The sequence below is a fragment of the Phycodurus eques genome, chromosome 1, assembly GCF_024500275.1.
Source record: "Phycodurus eques isolate BA_2022a chromosome 1, UOR_Pequ_1.1, whole genome shotgun sequence".
NCBI lineage: Eukaryota > Metazoa > Chordata > Actinopteri > Syngnathiformes > Syngnathidae > Phycodurus > Phycodurus eques.
The window spans coordinates 19,313,262-19,340,110 of record NC_084525.1 but is presented as its reverse complement, the minus strand read 5'-3'; the positions used below and the strand labels follow the sequence as shown (position 1 = coordinate 19,340,110).

The 26,849-nt window shown below is 40.6% G+C and overlaps 1 protein-coding gene across 6 annotated transcripts in view; it reads right to left on the bottom strand.

Moving 5' to 3' along the window:
- Window positions 1-26,849, bottom strand: part of LOC133407880 (thymocyte selection-associated high mobility group box protein TOX-like) — a 118,847-nt gene that overhangs the window by 12,900 nt on the left and 79,098 nt on the right. For all 6 annotated transcript variants that reach the window (XM_061686237.1, XM_061686321.1, XM_061686410.1 and 3 more), the window contains 2 exons: window positions 17,717-17,986; window positions 475-705 (listed from right to left, as the gene is read on the bottom strand). In XM_061686237.1, coding sequence (XP_061542221.1) covers window positions 475-705; window positions 17,717-17,986 — 501 coding nt within the window. The remainder of the gene's footprint in view (window positions 1-474; window positions 706-17,716; window positions 17,987-26,849) is intronic.

Genomic DNA, 26,849 nt, shown 5'->3' with positions numbered 1-26,849 from the left:
GGCATCACAAAAACACAAAAAGAAAAATCTAACCCATTTAAAATGATCACTAAACTGCAATCTCTCGAGAGGTGTGACATGGTAATGATGTGTGATCATAAGCTTTGTTTGACTTTTGAAAACGTATTTTTTCAGAAACTTTATCTGGAAGTCCAAATTGTGAGTTTGTGAAGTTCTGAGGCATTTGACTTTGGAGGTTCCAATATTGCTTTTGTTATATTCAGCTATTTAGCGTTTGAATGTGAAGAGAAGACTTCCTTTTGTTATGACGTTATGTTGGATTGTGGAAGATAAATTTGAAATGATCAGATTTAAATTGTGAGGCAAAAACTTACTCTGATCCAACATAAAAAGGATTGAAAAAAACATTTACTACTTCATAATTCATTGTAAATGAATAAAAGTTCTGTCCTACTGCAGAAGAAAGTGTTGTCAACATGCACTTCCACAGATACTGTAGATGGTAGTTTGTACCTGCTTCTGTTCCTCTCCTAGGCTGTCCCACATGGAGGCCACAATCTTAGAGACATCGCCAAAGGTGGCGTTGGGGTTCTGACCCTTAATGGCCGCCTGGGTGTCTCGGAAGAAGAGCGCGTAGGCCGAGACGGGTTTCTGTGGCTCGTTGGGGTCCTTCTTCTTCTTCTTCTTTTGCGGTTTGGGTTTGGGCTTCATCATTTCTGCCGAGGACCGCTTGTCGTTGCTTATCTGCAATGGGACAGCAGGTCAGAAAACAGCTATTTAATCCAGAGATCAAAGTAACTGCTTACAGTACATCAGGTACGAAGAAAAGGAGCGTTTAAGTACATAATGTGTAAACACAATGCATTGACAAGGTGGGGATATAAGGATGACTGTTGTGTTTAAGGGCGAACTGCAGCTGAACCCTCAAAAGACAGCAGCGCGAAGGTGAAAACTGACACATTCTCTGAAGTGCGGCCACAGTTTGTTCTAAGAAATGGGAGCAGATCGATTTAAGAACTAACAGGATATCGGTGAGACTGTTTAGCCTCTGGGGTGTTTGAGAGCAAATCTGGCCAAAGACAGAAATAATTTACAATCTTCTTCGTGGCATGCTCCTAATAATATTCTTTCTAACTTTCAAACAATCCCAGATTTACCTTCACTTTGTGATAAAAGACAGTGGGCATAAAAAAGTGAAATCTCTATATTTAAAGGCTGTAATCACGTGGTTTGTCTACAATAACACAGTGCAATCTCACGCCACTTTCAGGAGGCATAAACTGCTCACAGCCGCATGATGTGTAACATCCAATACACATGAATGCACTTTCATTTTCCGTGAGGGGGTTTAGACGGGGAGTCAAATCCAGGTCACCTGATCCTGGTTGTGATTCTGTATGAAAATTGCCTTCTTGGATGCAGAGAGAACGCATCAAACACAGGAGACAGAGAGGAAAAGGGCAAGGGTGTGGGCGGCGAGCGAGCGCCAAAACATTTCAAGGCAGGATGATTAGGAAGTCGTGATGGCTTGATGCTGTCATTTGTATCGGTGGAAGATCAGTTAACCTGATGTCTGGATGGTTCTAAAAAAAAAGGCATCTTTTACCCATTAACATAATAGCAAATGTAATAGCGCACTGCCCATTATGAGTCAGTTTAGGTCTTCTGTGTGTTTTCCGGATGTCATCAGGATCTCATTTAAGACCTTGCAAGAAGAGCAAAACAGGAAACTGGCAGGTAGCAAACAGCAACTTGAAGACATTTAAACATACTTGAATTATGCTACATTTCCAATACATTATTATTATTATTTTTGCATTTCGGGTCCCTCAGCTTTTGGCACATATTGCACCAAATCCTACTGACTTTTGTTGATGTCAGTTGTATTTGCTTTTTCAAAAGGAACCTTTTGCTTTGTTATAATTACTTATTATTATTGTTAAATTGTAATTATAATTACTGTCTCTTGTACCAATTCCAATTTTGCTTACTGTGATGTTTGTTTTGTAATTGCTATCACAGGGTTTGGATGCAACAATTTTCTGCCTAAATTCGATGAAGCAGGTTTAAGCAGCAGCAGCAGCAGCTAGCTATGTTTGTCCTTTAACTGTCAAAGTAGCAACAAAAAATGAATGCCTTTGAAAGTCTCATTGTTTCACCTGAGAACTCAAAGCCAAACAACAAGCTGTACACAGATCTACACAGCATGAAATTAACTAATCAAACTTCAAGGTCTAGGAGCACAATTGGTGGCATAAGAAGACCAACAACAACAACAAAAAAGTACTGGAATGAAATGAATAGATGTTCCCATTCAAGGTGACGTGAAGACATCGCTTGTCTATTTCACAGCTTACAGGTAATATTCATTTCTTGTGTGCAAGTATGACTCGTTTCATTAAAACATAATCTGCCCTCACTTCCAGGCAATGAGGCAGAAGACAGGCATTAGATATGACATCTGTTCCATCCAAGCCTTTGAAGTGAAAAGAGACTCAAATGAAGGTAGGCAAAATTGAACTCACAAAATGGGGGTGGGGAAAGCTAAATACGGCTACAATATTTCACATGTATTTGTACTCTGGAGAGCATGATGACAACAGCATGCAACAACCTGCAATTAACTAAGACGATGGAACAATGGACACACTTTCATTTCCTCTCTTGGTTCTTCTCTTTTATTGTACAAAGGGTGATGAAATGACATTGGAAATGAAAGAACAAATAAAGCCCTTGGAATACTGTATGTCTCAAGAAACTAACTGGACTCGCTGTGCTGAAATACAAAATCAGTATACAGTTGGTAATTGAATCCTATTTTTACTCGAATCACAAACACGTTCCTCACATTATCCACAGGCTAAAGCAAGCAGTAAATACACGGTAGCCTTGTAAGAGGCAATGAGCCATATTTGGTAGCTTAAACTTGAGTTCTAGTTAAAAATAAAGAAAGAAAAATCAATAAGAGAGACTGATCAAGATTGTTATGTATGTAATCACAAGGATTTACCTTTTTCTGTGTTTGTTCTACAAAGCGTTAAGGATATGTTAGGTGGTTGTTGAGAGACCCTCACGTTCCTTATTAAACATTATGGCCTGACTGCAAGAATTCTGGGCCGTGCATGCTGCACACTTGACTTCTATCAAGGAAAATTTTCATCCGTTGAATGCACACTGATTAGACTGTGTATGTAATGTTGTACCCCCTGAACTGTATTTGGAAGATGCTGTTATTCCATTGTTACGGCTATCAAGTAATCCAGAAAATGTCAACTATGTAAAACCGGAAAAGAGCAAATGTAAACGGGTGCCAAACCTCGATAAAATGGAACTTTCCCTATGACGACCAGTAGGAGTCACTATTGAAGTGATGCCATGTTGGGTGTTGAGTCATAGATTAGTCCCTCGGATGTGCTGTATATCGTCAAGATCATTGAGGGGTTCGGAAGCCACATCATTTAATTAATATTACAACTGCAACTCTGATGAGGATGAGGATGAGGATGATGTCAGTGTTGATGGGGGATCCGTATTGCTTTTGCCATTTCTGTTTGAACTGCACCTCGAATGACTGTTCACATACGTTCAATCGAAGTAAATGCCATTCAGCATCAGAGCAGGCTATATCATTTACATTTATCATCAACAGAGATCTATAATAGGCCTGACAGACATTGTCAGACATATTCTTGCAGCAAACTAGTAGACAAATTGTAGGTTGACCGGTCAGATTGACGCTGTGGTTATAAATGAAAGTATTTTCACTTCTTGTAGGTTGTTGCTGGGTAAGAGACCACCACCATGCTCTTTAAGGACCAGTGGAGTCTAAATATATATTGCACTCCGCTTTCTAGTTTACCATCAAAAGACTGAACTACGGTGTCAGCCTCAGCTTGCTCATCCCATCAGTTTCTGTTGTTTGAGGGGAAGCTAGAGACGGAAAGAGGGGGGAGGCGGATGCTCCTGAGGAGGGTGGGGGTCGCTGTAATTCCGAATGGAGAGCACTGCATTGGCAAGACAAGATTAGAATTGACAGCCTGATAACTGCGTCACAATGAAAACAGCAGCGAGAAGGAGAAGGAGAAGATGAAATAGAAAAAGGAGAGCTCAAACATGTAGGCTGACAGTTTCAAAGATGCGAAAATGAGACAATAAAAGCAGGTAACAGAGTGGTAGGGTGTGAATGCGTTTGCTCAGTCACAGACTTAATGCTCAGTATGCATCATCATCTTCATTGGATACACCGAGCAGCAGAGTGGAGATAGCTGTGCGCTGCATTGACTTGATAAAAACAAACCTCTATTTACATGATGGCCATTGCAGCAAATCAGACACAGAGTTTACATTGTGCTCCAAAAACAATGACGATGAACACGACAATGGCCTCCAGTTTGAGTGGAAGCACCACCAAGGCGACACATGAAAAATGCCTTTCATGAAAACAAATCTGAATATGCACTGGCATGAATAAGCTGAAAAACACTTGATAATGTGCAGTTAAGAACTACATACAGTGGAAACAACTAGGAACAAAAAGCCTTTGAAAAGATTTGTATGAGATCAGACTTCGATTTCTTCGTCAATGAACGGCTTACATTTTATTTTACTTTTATGAAAACAAACATGACACATTCTTGAAATAAAGAACAGACATTCCAAACAAAATTATAGCTGCCTGAGAGAATTCCATGTTTGCTATACGGCACAGTGCAAGGCGCAGTTACTGTCGCTTTTTATTTGACGGTCTGAAATTTGAGCATAACACAGCGGCCACAAAAATTCCCACAGCGGAAGGAAAAAAGATTTGTTCGTGGCATGTAAATGACTCGCAGTGCTTAGCTGCCAAGAGTCGAGACTCATAACAACTGTCAGTGATGACAAGAAATGATGATTCATGTCATACAGTTTAATTGACTGCACGTATAACTCACTGCGTTGTCTATCGGGAGTGCATTCTCACTCTCAACAGTGACAACTCACGGGACACAATGACAGGATAAGATCACATTTAATTGGCTTTGTTTGCAAAGATTCCCTCAGAGTCATTTGATTTCCAGATGTCAACAGCTGCCGACCAGGACCGCAGGCAAGGGGTTAAGAGCGAAAACATCAGTTAAAATGTTTATGAGGGCCACGTATGTTTCGCTGTGGCGCAGCGAGCAAGGATCCCAAAAGGCAGGAATGTGTCTCATTTGCAAAAAAACAAGATGTGGCTGCAGTAGCAAAACTTGTTTGGATTGTGTTAGGTGCTAATTGTGCGAGTCAAGCAGTCACACGAATACCAATGTGGGCCTGCAGAGAGAGGGAGTACCATCTATTTGCTACGATCGGTACTGGAGATCATTCTAATAATACAAAATACTCTCTTCGTAAAAACAGGACACATTTATCCATCCGTCACTCTTCTAAAAAGTCCTAATTAGGGTCACGAGTGGGCTTGAGGCTGTCCCAGATGACTTTGGGCATGATGCGATATACACCTTGGACTGGTTGCCAGCCAATCGCAGGGCACACATAGACAAACAAGCCTTCACACTCACATTCAATGAACCTAACATGCATGCTTTGGAAATGTGCGGAGAACATGCAAACGCCACACAGGAAAGCCTGAGCCAGGATTCCAACCCAGAACCTTTTGGCTATGGGGCAGATGTGCTTACCCATATATCTTCATGATGCCCCAGGACACATTCTCTTTAGAATATTTATTTACATTGCTCAACAGAAATGAGTACATCACATTTGAAAAGTACCCATAAGCTTTTTATCCGTTTCTCATCGAACACAAGAATATACAGTATATATATTTTATTTTGATGGTGATTAAACTCACTTGTGTTGCAATTTTTTGTGAATTTATTTTTTTAATCTAATACTTTTATGACATTCATTGATATGTACAAATCTTTGTAAATTTTAATGACTTTGCCAGAAAAAGTACATTTTTGTGCCAACACATCAATGGAGTACATTTGTGGGATAATATTGCAGACTTTTATCGAGAAATATGTTACATTGAAAAAATCTCACAAGACACCAGCAAACAGAAACGTCACAGTATAAATACGGAAATAATGACGATCCCGTCTCAATTTAGTCACTCAGTGCGAAATCTGGGCGTGTTTAGTTGAACACAAAGCTATTGTTCCATTGCATGAATGGCAACAGGTGATCCACAATTATGTACCTTCTGCCATCTAGGGGAAGAGCATTTAATTGAGTTCCCTATCACGAGACACAGATTGAAGAACAAAGATACATTATTTGTAAATAAATAATCACTTTTGGGCCGACTGGTTAGGACATCTGCCACACAGTTCTGGGACCCGGGGTTCAAATCCCAGCCCCACCTGTGAGGAGTTTGCATGTTCTCCCCGTGCCTGCGTTGGTTTTCTCAGGGCACTCCGGTTTCCTCCCACATCCCAAAAACATGCATGGTAGGTTAATTGAAGACTTTAAATTGCCCGCAGGTGTGAATGCGAGTGCGAATGATTGTTTGTTTCTATGTGCCCTGCAATTGGCTGGCGACCGGTACAGGGTGTACTATACGCCTCCCGCCCGAAGATCGTTGGGTTAGGCTCCAGCAGCCCGCGACCATTCTGAGAATAAGCGGTAAAGAAAATGGATGGATGGATGGGCCAATTAAGTCAAATTAGATTATTTCCCGTGGCACACCTGCTCTGTCATCTCTTTAATGTGCCGCAGTATAGCGGCTGGGAATTCACTGGAAAATATTGATTCTGAAGGAAATTCAAGGTTGTCTAACAAATCTTTTGGGGAGTACTACCCCAAAACATTTCTAATTAAGAATAGACACCAATTCTTAAGATATGGTTGCTGGAACATTCAGCAAATGCAAATGTAGTACATTAGAGAGCTTCTCCGCAACACGACAAGCATATAGAGCAGTGCAGTGCTCTGTGCAACTGCTATATGCACTCCAAGCCTTCGTGGGTTTATAAATAGATACATGGCCATGGTTAAAGCAGCAGCACCAGTGAGAATAGAGCAATTTCAAAATGCTATATGTAATTTTTTTGACCACTCCCATCACATGATGTACCCCATATTAAGAAACATAAAGTAAGCATGCACCAATGCAGTTGTTAACATGCTTGTGTAAATATTCAGCCACTGACAAATATTTTACATCTACTGTAATTTTCAGATTCAGGTTGAAAGAAAACAAAATGAACACATTTCATGAATAGGGTAAGAAACCATGTGTCTTATAGTTTGCGTTGATTGCATGCATTTAGTGGTTATGTAGATATTCATTTTGCTTTCACGGACATCTGCAAGCAATATGCAACACTATCAAAATTGGTCTTGTATAATGTGGTGGACAAAAAGAGAATGTAAACAAAGCTGTTTGATGCTTAAACCTTCTGACCATGAATGGAAACTATAAAGTACTACTTTTTAAACACTACACAACATGTGATCATCTACTTAAATGTCTCCCCACACATCTTCAGATTGTATAAAATCTATAAATCACCCCGGATAGGTGACGTTTGGTGGTTTTAGACAAATCTTGAAAATATACCATGCACTTTTCATCTGGAAGCTATTACAGCGCCATGTCAGAGCAGCCATCTGTAAGCAATGAGCAACACTGCATGTCAAAGCCACCTCACAGATCCCTGAGCAGAAAGAAGCAGGCAATCATTTCGATAGCAGCAATCATCAAATAAAAATACAAGCCAGCCCCCCCCACCACCCCCCCAATAAAAAATAAAAACAAACCAACAAAAAAATCATCATCAACCGCAAGTGCTTGGTTGTTGTTTAACCCCCAACACCCCTACATTAGAAGACGATAGTAGGAATTATTTGGACAAGATCGAGACTAGATAGTGTATTCAATCCTCAAGCAGGTCTATTCAAATATACAGGGCTATTAGGCTGTTGGATGTGCCTTCAGACCGGCAGGCCGCACCAGTGAGCTCGCAGCTAATATTACATTTTCAGATATTTTAATTCCAACTTCAAACCAGAATCAAAGCAGAAGTCGATGTGCATGATTTAATAGAGGGTGGAAAAGCACTGACAGCATTGAGGATCTCCTCTGAGCACCGGACTGACTTAATCAACCTAAATTGCAAAGTCGTGACCCTTGTATTTGGTAATGTGGTCAAAACAGTGGCAAGTGTGAGCTAATTAGATTAACGGCATTTTAACGAGCTGTTGGAGGGGTCCGTGCAGATTGGATTTTAATAAATAGCGGCAAAAAGCATCTGCTGTGCACTTCCTGGATCTGCTGGCATTCTAATTGGCCCCAGTGGGTTGCTCTAGCTCAGCACCCCAGTGTGCAATTTAGAGGAGGAAAAGGTAAAAAGATGATTCTCCATCTAGGTAGAAATGTGACAGGATCTTTCTCACAGTTAAGACTTTATTAGCACTGGTATAAAAATAAAGACTTTGTCCTAGCACTCACATTGTCCATTTTGTGGATGTTGCGTTCGTGCTGTGAGAGCGAGAATATCGGAAAGATCAAATGGAATAGCTTTATCCTGTTGTTTGTTTTCTAGCTAAAATGTCTCCATGATGATGTCTTTGTGGGAGCAAAAAACAAACAAAAAAACAATTAATCAAACATGAATGAGCGACCATAGCAGGGTTATTTCCATAGCAACAGCTTGAGGGGACAACTTGAACCCTTTAATGTGAGCTGGTGATGTCTCTTTGTAAACATCGGCGCAGCGGGGGGGAGAAAGCCAATGAGAGAGCCTGGCAACAGAGGCATCACAGGGTAGCAACCTCTTGGTAGCGATCAAAGTTTCCATTATCTAGTACTGAAAGGACCGAAAAGTGGTTTACGTATTGAATGAGGTAAACTTTTAAATCATTATGCGCTTAAAGAGCTGATGAAACAATATGCAAATGATTAGTAAAGAAAAAGAGGTGTGTGAAAGTAGCATCAGAACAGCACAAACACATTTTCATATTATTCCTCAACCACATTGCGGAATGATGTACAGACATCATCTCTCTTATGCTCACGCTTTATGGAGCCAGCGATTAAAGTGCCTCTTCCAGCATCCAGCTGTGAGTAACAGTGATGGCAAAAATGTAAAATGTAAAAATATTCATATTGTTAAGGGATTCTGAGAAACGGATCCGAGCATGCTTTTTTTCGTCTTTGCTGGACCGTCAAAACATTCACAAGCACATTCAGAATGCAGACACCGACGTCCTTACTGTTAAATCATGTCAGTAGCGTCTTCTCATTTAAGTAGAAGCACTTCTTTTCTGCTCACAGCAGCAACTGTAGTGAACCAACACAACATGAGAGGATTCCGGGCTGGGCTGGTCCACTAATGCTGAGCCAATGCAACATCAAAATGATTTTGAAGAGTACAGAATCTTTCAGAAAATCAAGTCAGATAATTACATATTGTCACTGGAAATGTCCTTCTCCTGTTTTCCTGTGTGCATTTCCCCTTTCCCCTTGACTATAATATATACCCCCAGACAGTGGCTTCCTGGTGGGAGTAGAATAAAATCAGGGGGCCGGTAAAGCTGAAATTAGCTCGTGGGCCCTACCATTATGCTGTGACTGACGAGCTGTGATCTATAAAATCTAGATCTGCTTTTACAACTAAGCTCCAAAACCCTGTTGTGTATGTTGGTATTGTGGAGCTGTAAAAACACATGTTGTTTCCCTGTCATTATTCCACCACTCGGAAGCAGATGTTTGGTCGCTTTTATGTGTCTTTTTAAATGCAGAGCACAATTGTTGTTTCTTTCTGTCGGCTGCCAGGCCTTATTAGAGGCCCTTTTTGGTTGCTATGCAGGTACAAGGCGAATTCTTTGGTGTTTTGCTTATCAAATTGTTCGGCTTTCCCCTATATATATTGATGATTTTAGATAACTATAACCTTCAGCACAACGGTGAGACCTGGTTCCAACCTAAAAGGCAGCGGCGCACAACTATACACTGAAGTAACAGAATAGTATTTCAGTCAACCAGAATGTGTCCTACATTTAAAGTGTACAAAGACCAAGTCCTCTGTACTCAGTGGTCACTGGTTCTAGGTAAAGTGCACAGGGAGATCCTAAGTCAGAGAGCTAGAAATCCAGATAACTAATTGTTTCTATAAAAACAACGTGCAATTTCATTCTCCTTGCATCCAGAAACAACTACACGTTGATTACGTTTGTGGAACCTGGCAGCAGCACCGCGAGCGGGAAGCAGGGACCGGTCGCTTTCTCCCATCCTCAGAGGTTCCTTGGGCAAGAGTAATGGCTCCTCTGCGCTGGGCTGCGCCTTGCTATTGTAGAATCACAGAGCGGTTAATTGAAACAAATGACTCTAATAATGGGACATTATCCCCACAGGCTGACTTTGTGGCGGGCCTAATTAGCGTAGCATTGTTGACAAGGAGGACGAGTCACCGCTCGGATCCCTCAAAGGGTGCAGTCAAGGCGATGAGGCCTTCTCCCAATTCCAGCACAAAAAGCGTGATGTGCACTCTCAAATGTAGTGCAGTAAACGAAATGCTTTTTAAAATGATTAAATAATTGCCCCAGGTGTTTGATTATCATCATTTTTTAAGCAACAGCTTGAGTTATAACTCATTTTGAAGTCCACAGTGTCATGCAGGTACTTAAGCATATTGTGAATTTATAAAATAAAAAAAATATATCATAAAATTTTAAAAAATGCTTGGCATTTGCTAGTCATACATTGTTGCATGAAATAATAGTGTATTAAAAGTCAACAAAAATTGCGATCGCATACAAATGTATCTGCTAAAGTAAACGGACAAATGCATTTTGCAAGAACGATCACAAAGCAAATGTTTCCTTCGACTGCATTAATGGCTGCAACAAGAGATGTTCAACAGACTCTCTGTAACTTCCACTAACAACCCAAGTGAAAGTTAGCTCCTCCCAGACATACAAAGCTTGTCTCTCCGTGGCGCTTCAATAGATTCACATACTTCTGTAACAACAGTTACTATACTGCCTCCCTATTTAGACAGGGCTTTGGCGAAATGTTGTGGCATTTTAGGGTGTTTTAGAAAGAACACAAAAACAAAGAACAAAAAGACCACCATTTTCATTTTTTTTTTTTTTTTTGCAAATAGATGGGCATAGGTTCCACCCAAAATAAGTGTGAAAAGTTGAATTTGTGAATTTCAGGAATATTGAAGCACAAACACTGTATTCGTATTTTGCTGTAAAGCTTGCAGTTTTGTGCTAGGGCCAAAGCCTTGTCAAATATAAAGAGCATCTTGGCACCACCTTGTGGCGTCTTTGTGCCAGTAAACTATGTTGAAGTGAGGGGAGAGCTTCTATTACGTGACCCAAAGCACTCTCTAATGGAAAAGTGGTACTTTACCGCTATCTTGTGGTATATACTGTAGAAGCAATTATAAGCCTTTTTAGGGGGGCACCAATTACTTATGAATTTGCAATATCTGTGGCGGGGCTCGGTCCCTATTATAGTGGACCCCGGTCCCCGGAATATTTGCAGTTCATCCATCCATCCATCCATCTTCTGTACCGCATTATCCTCACAAGGGTCGCGGGCGTGCTGGAGCCTATCCCAGCAATCTTCGGGCGAGAGGCGGGTTACACCCTGAACCGGTCGCCAGCCAATCGCAGGGCACATATAAACAAGCAACCATTCGCACTCACATTCACACCTACGGGAAATTTAGAGTCCTCAATCAACCTACCATGCATGTTTTTGGGATGTGGGGGGAAACCGCAGTACCCGGAGAAAACCCACGCAGGCACGCGGACAAGATGCAAACTCCACACAAGCGGGGCCGGGATTCGAACCCTGGTCCTCAGAACTGTGAGGCAGAAGTGCTAACCAGTCGCCCACCGTGCCGCCCATATTTGCAGTTCAGCCTTTGCACATGTTATTTGAAACCTATCCTCCGTTATTCATGGAAAAACTTACCTATTTGCGATTTTCTGTAATTTTCTGTTTATTTTTTTATTTACATGGCAAAATAGCCTACAGTATGTATCATATTTATTGTATTGTAGCTCCTTAGTTTCCTTGTCATTTAAATACACAGTGGGTCCAATGCGCATTTGGTGTGACATGCATTCTTTCCATTTTAATGGGCCAAATCAAATCAGTTTTCTTCTAATTACAGTGAGTCTCCACAATACTATGACAAATGCACATACTCTCTTATTTTCATGCAATACTATATTGACTGACTGCTCTCCAGATGCATTTTGATAACCACTCAAATCAGTTTTTTTCCTGAAATTGTTTACCCTTGTACATGATGCTCCCGGAGAGTGAGCTGTAATGCAGTGTTTAAATCGCTGTGACCAAGCTGTTTAAAATATTCATCAGTCCTAACAGTCGCCTAAGGTTGTTTGCGTTGGTCCCATGAATATTCATGCACGCCAATGAACGTGCATTTGTTTTTAATGCTCAGTCCGTTAATACTCCACTTCATTAATCCAAAGCTAGAATAATAAAGTGCCGTAAAACAAAGCTTTATTTTTCTAAAGCACTATTCTCTTTGCAAGTCTATCTGTTTCAGTTTAAATGAAAAGGGAGCGCCGTGCCAATTATCTTACTGTCATTTCTCTTGACAACTGCAAGACACATTGTTTGCCCCTGTGCGAGAGTGTAACACACTGAAGGGCATCTGTCTCTTCTTTTTTAATGAAATGAAAAGAAAACAGAAAACATTTCTACTGCTCCAAAAAGTGATTTATCTGCGATTGTCACCAAAATGTTACATCTGCCCCAGTGAAAGGCAGCAGAGCATGTGGGTCATATGAGATATGTCTCAAACATTTGGAAATAAAGACAGCTGTTTCAATAAACACAAGTAATCCAAGCAAGCAATGAACATGTGAAGTCAAGTGCAAACTGCAATTTGCTGCTACTTTTTTTTATTCACATTACTTTTGATAGTTTATTTTAAAGCAGCTTTTTTACCATTATTTCACGGAACATATCCAAACTAATTTAGTGTGCCTACAGTTGAGTTAGCCTAGAGGATTTAATCCCAATGTACTATTGGTAATGCGTTGTAAATTCTACTGTCTACTTTTTGCATGATCATCTATAGATGTCTTTCCGAGTGTCACTCCTCTTAAGAAGATTCACAACAATTATTTTTGCCCAGTGGTGATCCACCAACTCTGACCTTTTTAATTGCTATATTGGGCCCCAATCTAACAATCTCTGAGCTGCAAATAAATATAGCAGTCTGCATCGATTTTACGTCACTGTTTTAAAATTGGTATTCCCCCCATTGTTGCCCTTGTCCTAAATGCCAAGCGATGCAAAATAAATTTCTTGTCAGATTACAGTAAATGAAGTCGAATGGAATCAAGCTCACATAACCTTGTAGCGATCAGTGACTCTGACAATGTCTGACATGCGTGCGCAAACACACACACACACACACACACGTGCACACACATACACGCGCACACACGCACACACACACACACACACACACACACACATCGTTGCTATGGTTTAATTACACTGCAGTGCAACAGAAAGGGCCTATAGTATTTCTGAAGAAAGTGGGAAGGGAATTACACAGTAACTTGTGGCACAAAATTACTATATATATTTCTATATTTTGCCAGTGATACTATCACACTAGCAATTGTGCAATAATTGCTATATTCCACATTTAGGATACATCACAATATCTATTTAACTGAGATACTTATAGAACATCCGATACAATCTTGAATCGAAAAGCATTACATTTTCAATGTATTACATTTTCAACACGGTAACTTGTAAGTGTAACCAACTACATCTCCGAAGTAATATACCCAACACTGCCTATGGACAATTTAGAGTATTCAAATAACCTAACATAGACTTTTCCGGAATGTGGGAGGAAGCCCGCCCGGAGAATACCTACACAAGCACAGTCAAGGTTTGAACCCAGAACTTCTTGCTTGTGCTGCCACCAATGCCACCTTTATTTCATTAAACAACGCATGCTGGAGGTCCTTTCTTCATCCGTACTATATGATCTCAAATGAACAGCACACATGACATCAACAATAAGAACCCTTAATGACCGGTTAAATCTGCAAAGATGTATGAATCTGAAGTCAAAATGAGTGGGAGTCCTATGAGTCAAGTGTGTGGCATAAACTTGTTTAACTGGAAGCTGTTTTTTTGGCAGTGGTGGCTTTGCCTTCCTTAACTGGCCTCATTATAGCAGTAATGAGACAGGGGCCGGTGCTGTGTTTCAATATTTAAACACCGCTGTGCCCCTTAAGGCACTATTTTGGGCCCCTCCACGACCCCTCATTACTGTCTGCTGGCAAGTGTCCTTCCTGCTTTATCTTATCAAAGAGTTAGCGCTGTCTGGCATTCCTTCCACACACACCCCAACAGCAGCTTCAAGCCGACCTAAGCGATCAGGGGGCTTGTTGAACATGAGACCCCTGAGTGCCACCTCTACCCGGGCTGGCAGACTTCCTGACAGCGAAGGATGAGACAGGGATTCTCCGGCAGTGCTGAGCATTCGCATGCCAGCATGTTACATTTCGCAGTTTCGCGCTCATCCAAGACTTCTCTCCTTCTGCCTTGATTCAAAGTCACTGACAGAGCAGGTCAATGTGGTGGGAAGGACCTATGATCTAAATAGCACTCAGTGTCTAGCATTCACATTACTGTAACTTTCTTCAACAAAGGCTGGCTTGAGACTTTGGCACAGTACTGCATATGCACCGACCAGCCACAACTTCATGACCGCATGCACAGTATAATGATATCCAATACAAGAGCTGTGTCAAAAATTCACCACGACAAAGATAAAAAGAGAGCTCCAGTATGTCTACTATTTTGGTTTCCACATTTTTTTTTACGCTACAAAAAAAATAAAATGTTATATAGGATCAGCTCTCAGTATGATTCAGTTCTACACCACTGCAAACGACAACCACAATAATAAACATATTGCTAAAATAATATATCGCTTACAAATGACACATTCGTACCTTTGTAAAGGCAGAATGTCTGATGCAGCCCTTGTATTGAATTTTATTATATTTTGCAAGTGTTCATAATTTCTTTTATATAGCATCAGGTCACGGACCCCCTATTTTGATTCCTTGTGTACATTCAATTTGGCGGAAATGACAATTTAAGACACACACACATTGAGAGCACAACTGGCAAAAAAAAGCTTTCACAGCCTGAAATGCAAAGTATTACGTTTGACATCCCCCTACACATGAGCCCTAGCAATAACTTGCCTATCTTAAACCTAAATGCAATGGAACCCAAATTAATGTCAAAGCTAACACTTATAGCTGGCCAAACATCTCCTGTTGTGTTACATCAAAATTAAAAAGGTCACACAAGCAAAAAATGTAGTGCTGGCCGACTGACTTTTGCACAGCAATGTACGTTTGTACATTAAAAAGGAGACCATTTACGTTTCAATGTACATCACATTCCAATGGCTCGTGCCTCAGCGTCAATTTACAACACAGCTTGTGATTTCGCATTTAATATGGTTGCTGCATGTGGAGTCCCAATCAGGATAGGATAAGAGGAGGGTGGCAGTCAGGACGAATTGGACTCTTGTGTGGTGCCATTTAAAGCAAACATTTTGTGCCTAAGCAGCATGATGCTGGTCAATCCACTCCTCTCAATCCTGAAATGATTTAACTCTGCTTGCTGTAGGATCGATGTGCGCTGAGAAAGAGAATCCCAAAGCAGGGAGAAGTTTACAGAGCTTTAGCCTAAGGCTACATGTTGTACAAAAACCAGCAACAACATCCCTTGAGAAGAAGCGAATCTGCTGCTCCAGCTGAGCTTGTACTTGTAGGAGGTTTATTTGTGCACTGAAGGATAGCTTTTATTGCAGAGAAGTGTATCCTTAAGGTACAACTTTTTATTAGCTTTTTTTATTTATTTATTTACTTTATTTTATTTTTTACTGATGGTGAACAAGCCTGCAAACGATTAGTATTTTGGTTGTCAATGCAGCCGCAAGTGTTGTTCCTTCATACGTGTGCAGTCACACTGAGACCGAGAGCCTATTTCGATCCACCTCATTTTCTTAAAGCATTCAGCAGACAAAAATTCAATCTTACTTATTATATCCTTATCCGTATGAAATTAAGGTCAATTGACTTTGTGGGGTAAACATCAAATGAAACGTCCCTAATGGAAATGAAATGAAAACAACGTCATCTTCAATTTCTTTAAATATTTCTCAATATACAGCCTACTTTCCTATTCCGCAGCCTGGGAAATAAGCTCCTCTTGTCCCAGGAGATAATAAATGAATTGAACCCCCCCCCCCCCACCACCACCACCCTGCCCACCTCCTATCCCCTCCTCTTTCTTTCTTATCGGTCATCTATTTTTCCAGAGTAAGCTATTACTTGTGTCGGTTGCTAAGCAACAAGAAATATTATTAGTGGCTATTATTACCCGGGCTCTGCAAGAGTAGTACTAAAATGTAAAAGCGGGAAACATGAACGTGTTACATAAATCTTTGGCCCTTTCAGAGCGTATGGAAGTCTGTGTTTGTGCACTGATTTACTGCAATGATGGTCCATTTATGAGAAAAGGGGGTGCGAAGTAAGAAAATGGAACATTACGCCGAAGGGCTATTTGACGGTAAATAATTGCAAAGGTGAAACAAAAGCTGTTTAAAAACTGACGCTCTCTCTCTGATTCTTTAATCAATATTATTGTACTAAAAAAAAAAAAAACAGTTGCTTTGTTACATATTTTATGTATATATTATATGCTTTGTTACATACTTTGGATTATATATATCTACGGTGAGTGCTGATCTACACCTCCACTCTGTAGGTTTCTCAAGCCAGCAGCCACTATATTGACTGTGATACAATGAAAAGCATCTTTTAACGGATTGAGAATATTCAGCAAAGTAGCCTGCGAAATGTGACCTAATCCCGACGAACAGAGGCCTTGAGCCACCACCCACAGTGAAAACAGAGCCTTATGCCGATTGTGATAGAAAACCACATAAGACCTGATTAACGGAAGATAAATGCCACAGATGCTCACATTAAAGCATAAATATTCATGATAGGGGGGTAGAGTGTAAAAAAGTAATATTTATGTCAGATGAAAGTATATGATGTTGAATAATTAAACACACGGGGCATCTATAATTCATCTGGTTCGATTCTATGATTAAAGCATCTGACTGTTCAGCAGGGGTGTTTACATGTTGGGTCTGAAGCATGCTTGACACAAGAAAAAGTCCCTTTGCATTCACAGAGGGGGTTGAGGGTCCCTTTTAGAAAAGAAAAGTCGCTGAGAAGGGACATTCCCTCTTCTTGTCGAGCTTTCTGTTCAAAAACCTCCTGCTCCCCTTAAACCTCCTCTTGCCCCCCCCCACACACTTTCATTTTGCCGGTCCTCACAAATGAAAATGTGAAACGCTGAGTTTCTTGCTCTCTTTCTTGGTTCACTTTGAGGTAATCTAATCTTTGAGTTGCGCAGCTGAGGAGATATTAAAGTAGCTGTTCGCTGCAAAGATGTGCGTGGCTGCAGCTCTGTGCACTCTGTTTATAAATTTTTCATACGCGAGGCTCGAGCCTCTGCTTTGACTTCACTGTCTCGCCTTCCGTGGCCTCTAACCGTGCTAATTATCACGCTAATAGATGAACGCTTTCCCACTGTGAAAAAATGATCACAGAGAATGGAGAACAGCACGGGGAGACAAATCGTACCACAGTGTGAGATGACAAAATGGGCACGGGGCTGGGGAAAGGTGAGCGAGGGTGTACTTACCGAGTGCATAGGCCCCGAGAGGAGGTGGGTATCCTGACCCAGCATGTTGGACATCATAAGGGCGGGCAGCTCAGGGTAGGAGTAGGTGTTGAGCAGGCCATTGTGAGCCAAGGAGTGAAAGGGGTACCCCGACTCGTGCTCCATGAGGTGCAGCAGAGAGGGGTCAGCATGGTTGGGGGGCGTAATTGGGGGAATCTCGTAGTCTTCATCCCCTGCTCCTCCACTGCCGCCGCCGCCGCCATTGCTGCCTCTGCCCTGACTGGAATAGCTCTGCAAATGCATACAGGACAATTAACAGCGATTTGGGACATTTTTTAAAAATGTATTTGTTTTTTGCATGTTTGTCATCCAGTGAGGAGTTGCGAGTGGATGTTGGCAGTGTATATTAAAAACATGAGAAATGCAAGTTACAGAAAGAACCTGCATTCATACCTATGGGCAATCTAGTCTCCAACCCACCGACACGCATTAGCATATCTTTAGGAACGTGGGCGTGAACTGGAGCACAGACAGGAAATCCACAAAAATAAAATTAAAACATTAAAACTTTGCACCTGCACTTCAAAACACAGCCAGACATTCAAGTTACTATAACATAGCTCGTCATTTAAAGAGTCTTGCTATAGATTTCAACTTCAACCAGAGCAAAAATACAATGCTCTCGTCAAATGCTTAATTATTGCCATTTAGCTCGCCTGTACCAATTCATGAGTTTTTGCCACGTATTCCTGTAATTTTACTCAGCAAGACACTATTCAGCAATAATTTGATTCATTATCAATTCCATAATTAGAACTACACACACACACACACACACACACACACACAATCAACAGCTGCTCTACAAAATATTTTGTTTCACAAATTTCCAAAACAACAATAGAACGTCAGTCTGTAAGCAAATGAAAATAATACACAATTGACTGTAACTTTGTGGTTGTTTCATAATCTCATAACTATGATAAAACTAATGTCATATTCCTCATTATTAGACAAATCCAATGTGTGTAAATGAGCTATAAAAAAAGCATGGTGGGTGATGCATGAGCAGAGTCTGTGGCTGTCTTTGGCAGAGCTTGTCTTGACATAATGCTGCACAGAGAAAGATGGTTTTCTGCTCTCAAAAGCATACTGAGGGTATTCACTAGGGAATGAAAAGCAATTTTGTCAGCGGCAATCTGATGCCAACTCCGCTTTATAATGACTGAAGAAAATTAATCATCACAAATAATATTCCAGTGTCAGCCATTCAAGAGCTTTTTAATAGAATTTTTATTATTCATGTCTCGTGGTACACATCAACTAGTTCGTTCTGCAACATTTCAGAAATCAATTCAATATCTTCCTCATGAAGCCTGTCATCTCACCCGCCAGTGTAGCAATTCATCTTACAAACAAACATTTAAAGCAAACAGAAAATATGGAAGGACAGCTATGATATCGCCCTAACAGAATTGGTGCCTCAAGTTAGGCTGGAGCTCGCCTAATGCATGCTATTATTGGAGAGAATGTAATAACACTAAAACATTTCATTATGAGTGCTGAATGTGCTTTTCCTTTATGATTGCTTAAAATGATCACTAACAGTTGTTTTCCCCCCCACAGTAAAAGGTTTTTGCAATGGCTGTTGTCATTTCAAATTATGGTTGCCAGGCACACAGTATACAAATAAAAACAAATCTAACAGTTTTTAACACTTATCCAAGGGTATAACATGTTTGGCATCTGTCAAGGTTTTCATTCAGTAACATGAGGACATGAAAACTAGGCTTACCAGATTTATATGATTTTTTTTTGTTTAGTGTGTTTGTTTGTTTTACTTGCCTCAGTGAAAAGAGGAAAACTATAAATAGACAAAAATAGCCTGCTTGGGAAAACCACTTGCCCACTGTCCCTTGCACTGCAAAGATTCCTAAATTTCAATACTAAGGAATCCCTCATTAATATTGTAAATTAAAAGAACATTTTATGGGCTTCCACTGTCTGCACTGCTTGGAGAAGAACTTGGAAAAAGTGAATTTTAGACAGAAGCAGGCAGAAGGTTGTGCAAATAAGGATGAAGCTAATGCATACAGATCCCAGAGATAAAGGCAACCACTACATTGCCTGACTGCAACCAGGAGCATGGAGTACATCCAGCTAGCCTCGTAATCTTAGTTGGCTAAGCAGTTTGGTTAATGAGCTAACAAGAGCATACCATTATTTTACAGATACGGTGTGCATGTTAATTTTTGAACGATTCAAAAGAGAATGAAGAAAAAATGGACTAGATGACAGCTTCATCCAGAGCTGTTCATTTTGGGTTTTAGAAATGGTACGAAAAAAAAAATAAAAATTCCCTTCAACTGCTCTGGATAAGTGTCAGAATGCTGTTCTCTGGTGCGCTGTGATTGGCTATTTGCGTTTCTGGGTTGAGACTAGCAAAATGTCGATAGAAAGTTTTCCCGTGACGTCATGCACCTCTGGACACGCCCAGCGGCAGTGGCTGCAATGTTGAAGGTAGACGCATTGTTTTGTTCCGGTGCTTATTGAGTGTTTTAATAGCTAAATTTGATGGCCAACATCAATAAATGGTGAATTCCTGCGCAGTGCTTTGTTGCAGCAATACAAGTGGGATGGATACAGTCTCATTTGGAAGTTTACCGGCACCAGTTTTGAATCAAGAGCGAGAAGACTAAATGTTCGTCAAGGAAAAGACTGAGACTGTGGCGTTCACGAATCAGCAGAACTGATCTCACTCTGGCAAGCTACCCAGTCCTTACATCCGTGTTTGTTCTGAACACTTCGTTGAAGGTAAGCTTTAATTCTTAGCAACATTAGAATATGCATTTTACATACTGTACTTATTATACATATATCCATTTACAATGTTTACATCTTAATTCAGCACTCTTAAGTAACAGATTCATAAAATATATACAGTATCTTCCGTTGGATATCAGTTGTTGTTGTTTGCCCTGGAATTATTTTGTAAATGTACACACATGTCAGAAATGTGGGATTCTTTCATTACCCGAATGGCAGCTGACTCACACTATGCTAACCACTATCTAGCCTTGAGACTTATGTCAGGCAAAGTCAATGCGGTTTTTGCTAAAGTAAGCTAAGCTGTGAGCGATTACAACCATTAAATGAAACGATCGCAGTTTTATTTCCACGTCTTCGCACACAGTAAGCCGGTGAGACATGTTTGAATTCTGTAGGGATCATAGTTGTTTATGACTGCACTTTGCCATCATGTCAAATCTCTGCCACTGCATCCGAAGCCAAGCTTATCCTCCTGATCTCGACCTCTAACATGGCAAATAAACAAACACTGGTCATCTAATTGAAAACTAGCCAGTAAATGAATAGAGTTCTTACCATAATTCTTAAAAGTTTGCCCTTAACAGTGCTGACTAGAAACCTCTTTGGATATAGCGAATGCAGCAGTTCCAAAACATAATAATCAGCTAATTAAGCAATTGTTAGCGCCTGCCTAACACAAGAATAACCTGGAGGAAAAAAAATGTAAACATAAAAGCTGTCATTGTTCTTGTGAGGAGAGTGCAGATAAGGATTGAATTATTGAGGTAAAACTCTAACTCCAGTCTTGGTTTGAACTGCTCACAGCAGTGTGTGCGTGTGTGTGTGTGCGTGCGTGTGTCCTTTTCTGATGATAGTGAAGATAAATGTTCTCTTTGGTCAAAGCAGAATGGTTTAACATGATGTGCATTAAATAAAGAAAAAAAAAACATTGTATTTAATATAAATGTAAAAGCCAGCAAGCAGGTGACATGAAATTGTGAGTTTGCAATCATTCAAACAGCCTAACACTGAACCAAGAAAGGTTTGCTTCAATTTGATTTCCATATTGATGAAATAATACAGGAGTTTATTTGCTGTATTTCGGACACCTTCTCTCTGTAATAAAACATAAGTGTTTACATTTGCAATATCACTGGTTTAAATGCTCTGCCTTTCAGCGCTTCATGAATGTTTTTTCGGCTTCATGGTTTCCTACGATGCCCTTGGAGATAAGACATGGGACAAGGACATTTCACGTTTAATATTTTCAAATGTAAGATAAATAATTCATAAATATACTGTCTTTCAGGACATGGAGGACGGTGGATCAAAGAGGGGTCAGAATGAAACACCAAATGTTGATTCAGCCCTCTCCTTCTAACCTTCACACTCCAGAGGTGAAATTTGAGCAAATCTGTTATTTTCTCAGACAAGGGTATTCACTTAGTTCTCCAAAGATCCAACAATGGCAATAGCAACAATTTTTTGCTTTTCCATAATTGTGTTCTCTGTTGTTCTAATCAGTCGTAACTGTGGTCAAAAGGAATCAGCATTATCTTTGCGCTTGTGCTTTGTCACATTTTTCTCGTGCCACACAGTTCTTTTGAAAAGAAGAAAACTGAAAATGAATTGAGTAACTTCACGTTTAAATTTCCCATCTAGTTATGGGAGTGCATACCCCTCAGCGTAAACAAGTACATCACAACATCCATCCATTTATTCATTTTCTGGATCGCTTATGCTCATTAGTATATCAGTCTATCTTCCTAATTGCATGAAATCCAAACAATAAATCATCACAAAACAACATTTGGAACTTAAGAAAAAAGGATCTTATTTTAATGATTATGATCATGCTTTTAGAGAGTGAGACTCACGGCTTTTCCCTGTCAGAGGTTGGCACAGCGAGTCACTTCCATGATTAGTTTGGCACAGTTTTTACACCGGATGCCCATTCTGACGCAACCTGCCCATTTTTATCTGGGCTTGGTATTGTTGCAAAGACCAGCAATCAAACCAGTGCCGTCTGTGTGAAAGGCAGCAGCATGTACCACCACACTACCGATGCTATGTGACTGCGTTTTTATGTTAGTAAAATAAAGGTCTTTTCAAAATGTAGTGAAATGTGTTATCAACTGAGACATTGATAATGGACTTAATTTTTGAAAGGGTGTTTTATTATGTATATTATTACGTGTGATATTTTTGCACCGGGCTGTGAGGTTCATATTATATACATTATTACATCTTCTTTGTCATGTAAAATATATACAAATATACAAAACTGCTCACATTATAAGGTTATCTCAAATAATTAACTTATCTTAAAGTGACGATAAATGAATCACATCTAGGTGGGTAATGGGTGTGTTGATTAGGCTTTACACGATTAGGATTTTTGGGCCCGATCACCGATCAGCGAATTTAAAAAAACGATAACCGATCACTGATGCAATCACAAGATGGAGGAATGTGTTTATTTAAATGACCTGTTCATATACTGTATATACTTGTGTACTTAATTGCTAAAAAAATTATATTTACAATAACCAATATAGGCGGCACGGTGGGCGACCGGTTAGAGCGTCAGCCTCACGGTTCTGAGGAGCGGGGTTCAATCGCCTGTGTGGAGTTTGCATGTTCTCCCCGTGGGTTTTCTCCGGGCACTCCGGTTTCCTCCCACATCCCAAAAACATGCACGTTAATTGAAAACTCTAAATTGTCCGTAGGTGTGAATGTGCGAATGGTTGTTTGTTTGTATGTGCCCTGCGATTGGCTGGCAACCAGTTCAGGGTGTACCCCGCCTCCTGCCCGATGATAGCTGGGATAGGCTCCAGCACGCCCACGACCCTAGTGAGGAGAAGTGGCTCAGAAAATGGATGGATGGATAACTAATGTATCTTTGTTCCTCTATTTATGCCAATGAGGCATAGTGACAGACAGAACAAAGGAATGGTCTTCTATTAGATGGTAGGAAGTACATACAGTAATTAATGTATCCACTTTTTGTGACATTTTTGTTTGTTGGTGTGCCGTGAGATTTTTCAATTGTAAAACATGTTACCTTGCCTCCATAGAAGTTGGAAATCACTGCTCTAGTCAGATCGGTTATTCTAATCAGTCAGGTCAAACCAACATTACATGACAGAAATAATGGGTGCTAACTTACTGTCATTAAATTACTTAATTTTTAATTAAATGACTTCACCCACACCAAAACCTGAGAGCATGATTCGACAGAACGGCGGCATGTTTACGTACAACCGTTCGTGCTACCACTAGCTCGCTAGGCTACATAACATGCTATTGCCTGCTTGCGAGCCGTATCGTATTAAAAGACATACCTCAAGCAAGCCTTAAACAAACATCCTCTCCTGTCCTGAGCACCAGTGACCACCAACAATTTTTACAGTCAGTGCGATCCACTCTTGTTGTCGTCGCCACGATAATGAGTGTATCCGGTCGCATTTGAGTTGAGAAGATAAAGCCCAGTGATCGTAAAAGACTGGATGCGGTGGTATCGGAATACAAGATTTTGTTTCAGTAGTCTGAGAGTGCAATCGTGAAAGAGCAAATTTGTCTTACGGCATTACGTGTTGTATGTCTCCGACGTGTTGTCTGTTCCACACCGCTGACATATTGTTGTTTTTTTTTTTTATAACTTTATTGGCCGTCAGATATTTACAGGACTACGTCAAAAGACACGGGACAAGGCTAAAAATAAACTAGCTTTTGGATTCAAATATACTGCGCACGTGGCGATGCGGAGTAAATGGCTTTTTCGGAGCCGATCAATGACGTCATTGATCAGCTCGGCGAATTATGACATTAAAGCCGATCAGCATAAAATGCTAATTATCGGCCGATACCGATAAGCCCGATAAAATCGGTGTAAAGTCTAGTGCTGATGGAGTCATTTGTAGCATTTGATGGAAGACAGCTCATTTGGTAATGATATGTTCATTAAAGAAAGGGAAAAAAATGTTGCTGAAAACATTAGAGAGCCCGGCCGGCATGGTTGATGGTGGAGGCAATTCGTCCAAAGACTGGAAATTAGATGTTTAGAATAGCTTAAGTGACTGTTTAATGTAATAAGACACACTGGAAACGTGATAAAAATAGCTGAACAGAAAAGTCTCATAAAACAAAATAACTTTGGATGAGTATACAATGTCCTATGGAAAGTCATTCAGCCATATGCTACTCTGTAAATAAAATGACAGTGCAGCATGGTTTTTGCGACAAACAACAGCTGGCTATGCATACATAAAAGATCCTCATGTCCAGTTTGTGCATGCCAGATAGACACATGGCAACAGTAAATCTTTAAAAACATCTTATGGGGAATTTTACAATTCACCTTCAAAGACAGCCTTGTGACGAAACACAAAGGCAAGAAATCAAGCTCATCATCAGCTACATGGATGAGGAGTGTCCAAAAAGCCTGCCAGACCTGTCTTTGGAAAAGACAATCACAGGATCGGACAGTGTGATATAAAAGAATGAAATAGCACCTGGTTGACTGACAGCGAGAGAGAACTGGGATAAGTGAAGTGTGCGAGTCGGGGGAGGGTGTTACGAGAGTACAGCAGGGTCATAGTTCGTGTCCGTCACTGAAGGACAGGTAGGCTACGGAAAGCTTTCAGCCAATTGCGAGGCAGGGAGCTAACCTCTTCCCTGCTTCACGCGTGCACTGGTAATTCTCTCAAATGTCACATCAAAATGGATCTCATTTAAGAAGGACCCGACTCTCAATTGCAGATGTGGGTGGACCTGAGTTGGACTTACACACGGTGGAGGATATATTTTGAAAAGGTCTAGAAAAGAGCTGTGCTCCCCACATTCATGTCTCTTTTTTCACCGGTGTATTCAAGGTAAGCATGAAAAAAAAAAACATCTCCAATCTTTACACTGAAACAGAAAGGTCTTCATCACATTTTCCATTTTTCTCATCTGAAAAAAATACATTAAAACACATTGTATCTCAGTGGTGCAACCCCCTCTAGGGCAAATACAGTAGAAGCCTTGGCAATCACTATGGCACAATAGCTTGAGTATAAGCGCCTTTATTTTTATTTTCATGATGTCACTCCTTTAGCCCCTTGCTTTATGACTCGCAAACCGAGTGAAGCCAGGAGAAGGGGCGGGTGGAGGGGAGAGGAAAAAGCAAGGGAGGGGTGAAAACAAATGATCTGGATCCCTCATTGTTCTTTCTCTATGCCCTCATTCCAGTCAGGGTAATAAGAGAACATTGTGATTTACTGTCAGCGAAGCGCAAGAGTGCATCAGAGAGAATCCACTGCGGCAGGGGCTATTAAAATAGATTTAACTTCCCACAGTATTAGGCCAGATGTCTACACTTCTATTATATTTCAATCAGCCATGACCTTGGTCTCCATGTGATGAGAAAGATCACTAGGAGAGAGAGAGAGAGAGAGACTGAGTGAGGGGAAATACACGCAGAAAACCAATAGAAATATCAAACTACTTAGTCTCGCTAAATCCCTCCGCTCCATCGTGCTGCATTTACAGCGAGATGCTGGGACCGAAATAGAGGCAAGGATTCAAGTTCTGTTAAAAGAGTGTATGAATCATTGAGTGCTCTCTTGGTGCTGATAAGTTGCTGCTGTTCTGCAGAAGGACGCATTTTAAGCAGCAAGCTGAAAAGAGCGGGACCATGGGGTCATTTTGATGTTCTTTAGTTCTTTCATGAAATGTCACTGAAGTCGCTGTTCGAATGTTCACACTCAACACTCAACTCCCTAATATGACAGTTTTTTTTTTTGTTTTTTTTTAACAATGTGCCATCCTTGCATCAACTCCTGCATCCATTTCATGCTCATGAAAGCAGAGCAAAGGTCGCTGCTTGTTCTATTTCTGAGGCTGACGGTAATTGGACTTATTGGCGGGTATGGGCTGACCTACATAAAGAACTACCGATCCCTGGCTACAGCTCTTCACAATCCCTCCAAGCATAGGCGTGGACGTTGTGCCGTTATGACTATGATGTTCCTCCAGCACTGTTTTCAAATATCGATTTTACAGTTCTGCCTTTTTGAGTGCTAAAAACAGTTTAGCCTGACTTGACAACACGGATTCTTACAATTTGAATATATTTTGAGACTCTCCTTACCCTGCTAACGGCCCTATATGACCTCAAATAGGGATTGAAATACTGTATGTGTTGGCGTTTTTATTTCTTGTCCTTCGTCTTAAATGTCCCTTTATGTTGGTGAGAGACAAGCAGATTCACTGATAAGGATGAGGAGAGTGGCAGTGGGGCTATAATGGTGCACTGTGAGTCACTATTGAGTAACGATAATACGCCTACATCGGGGTGTGTGGT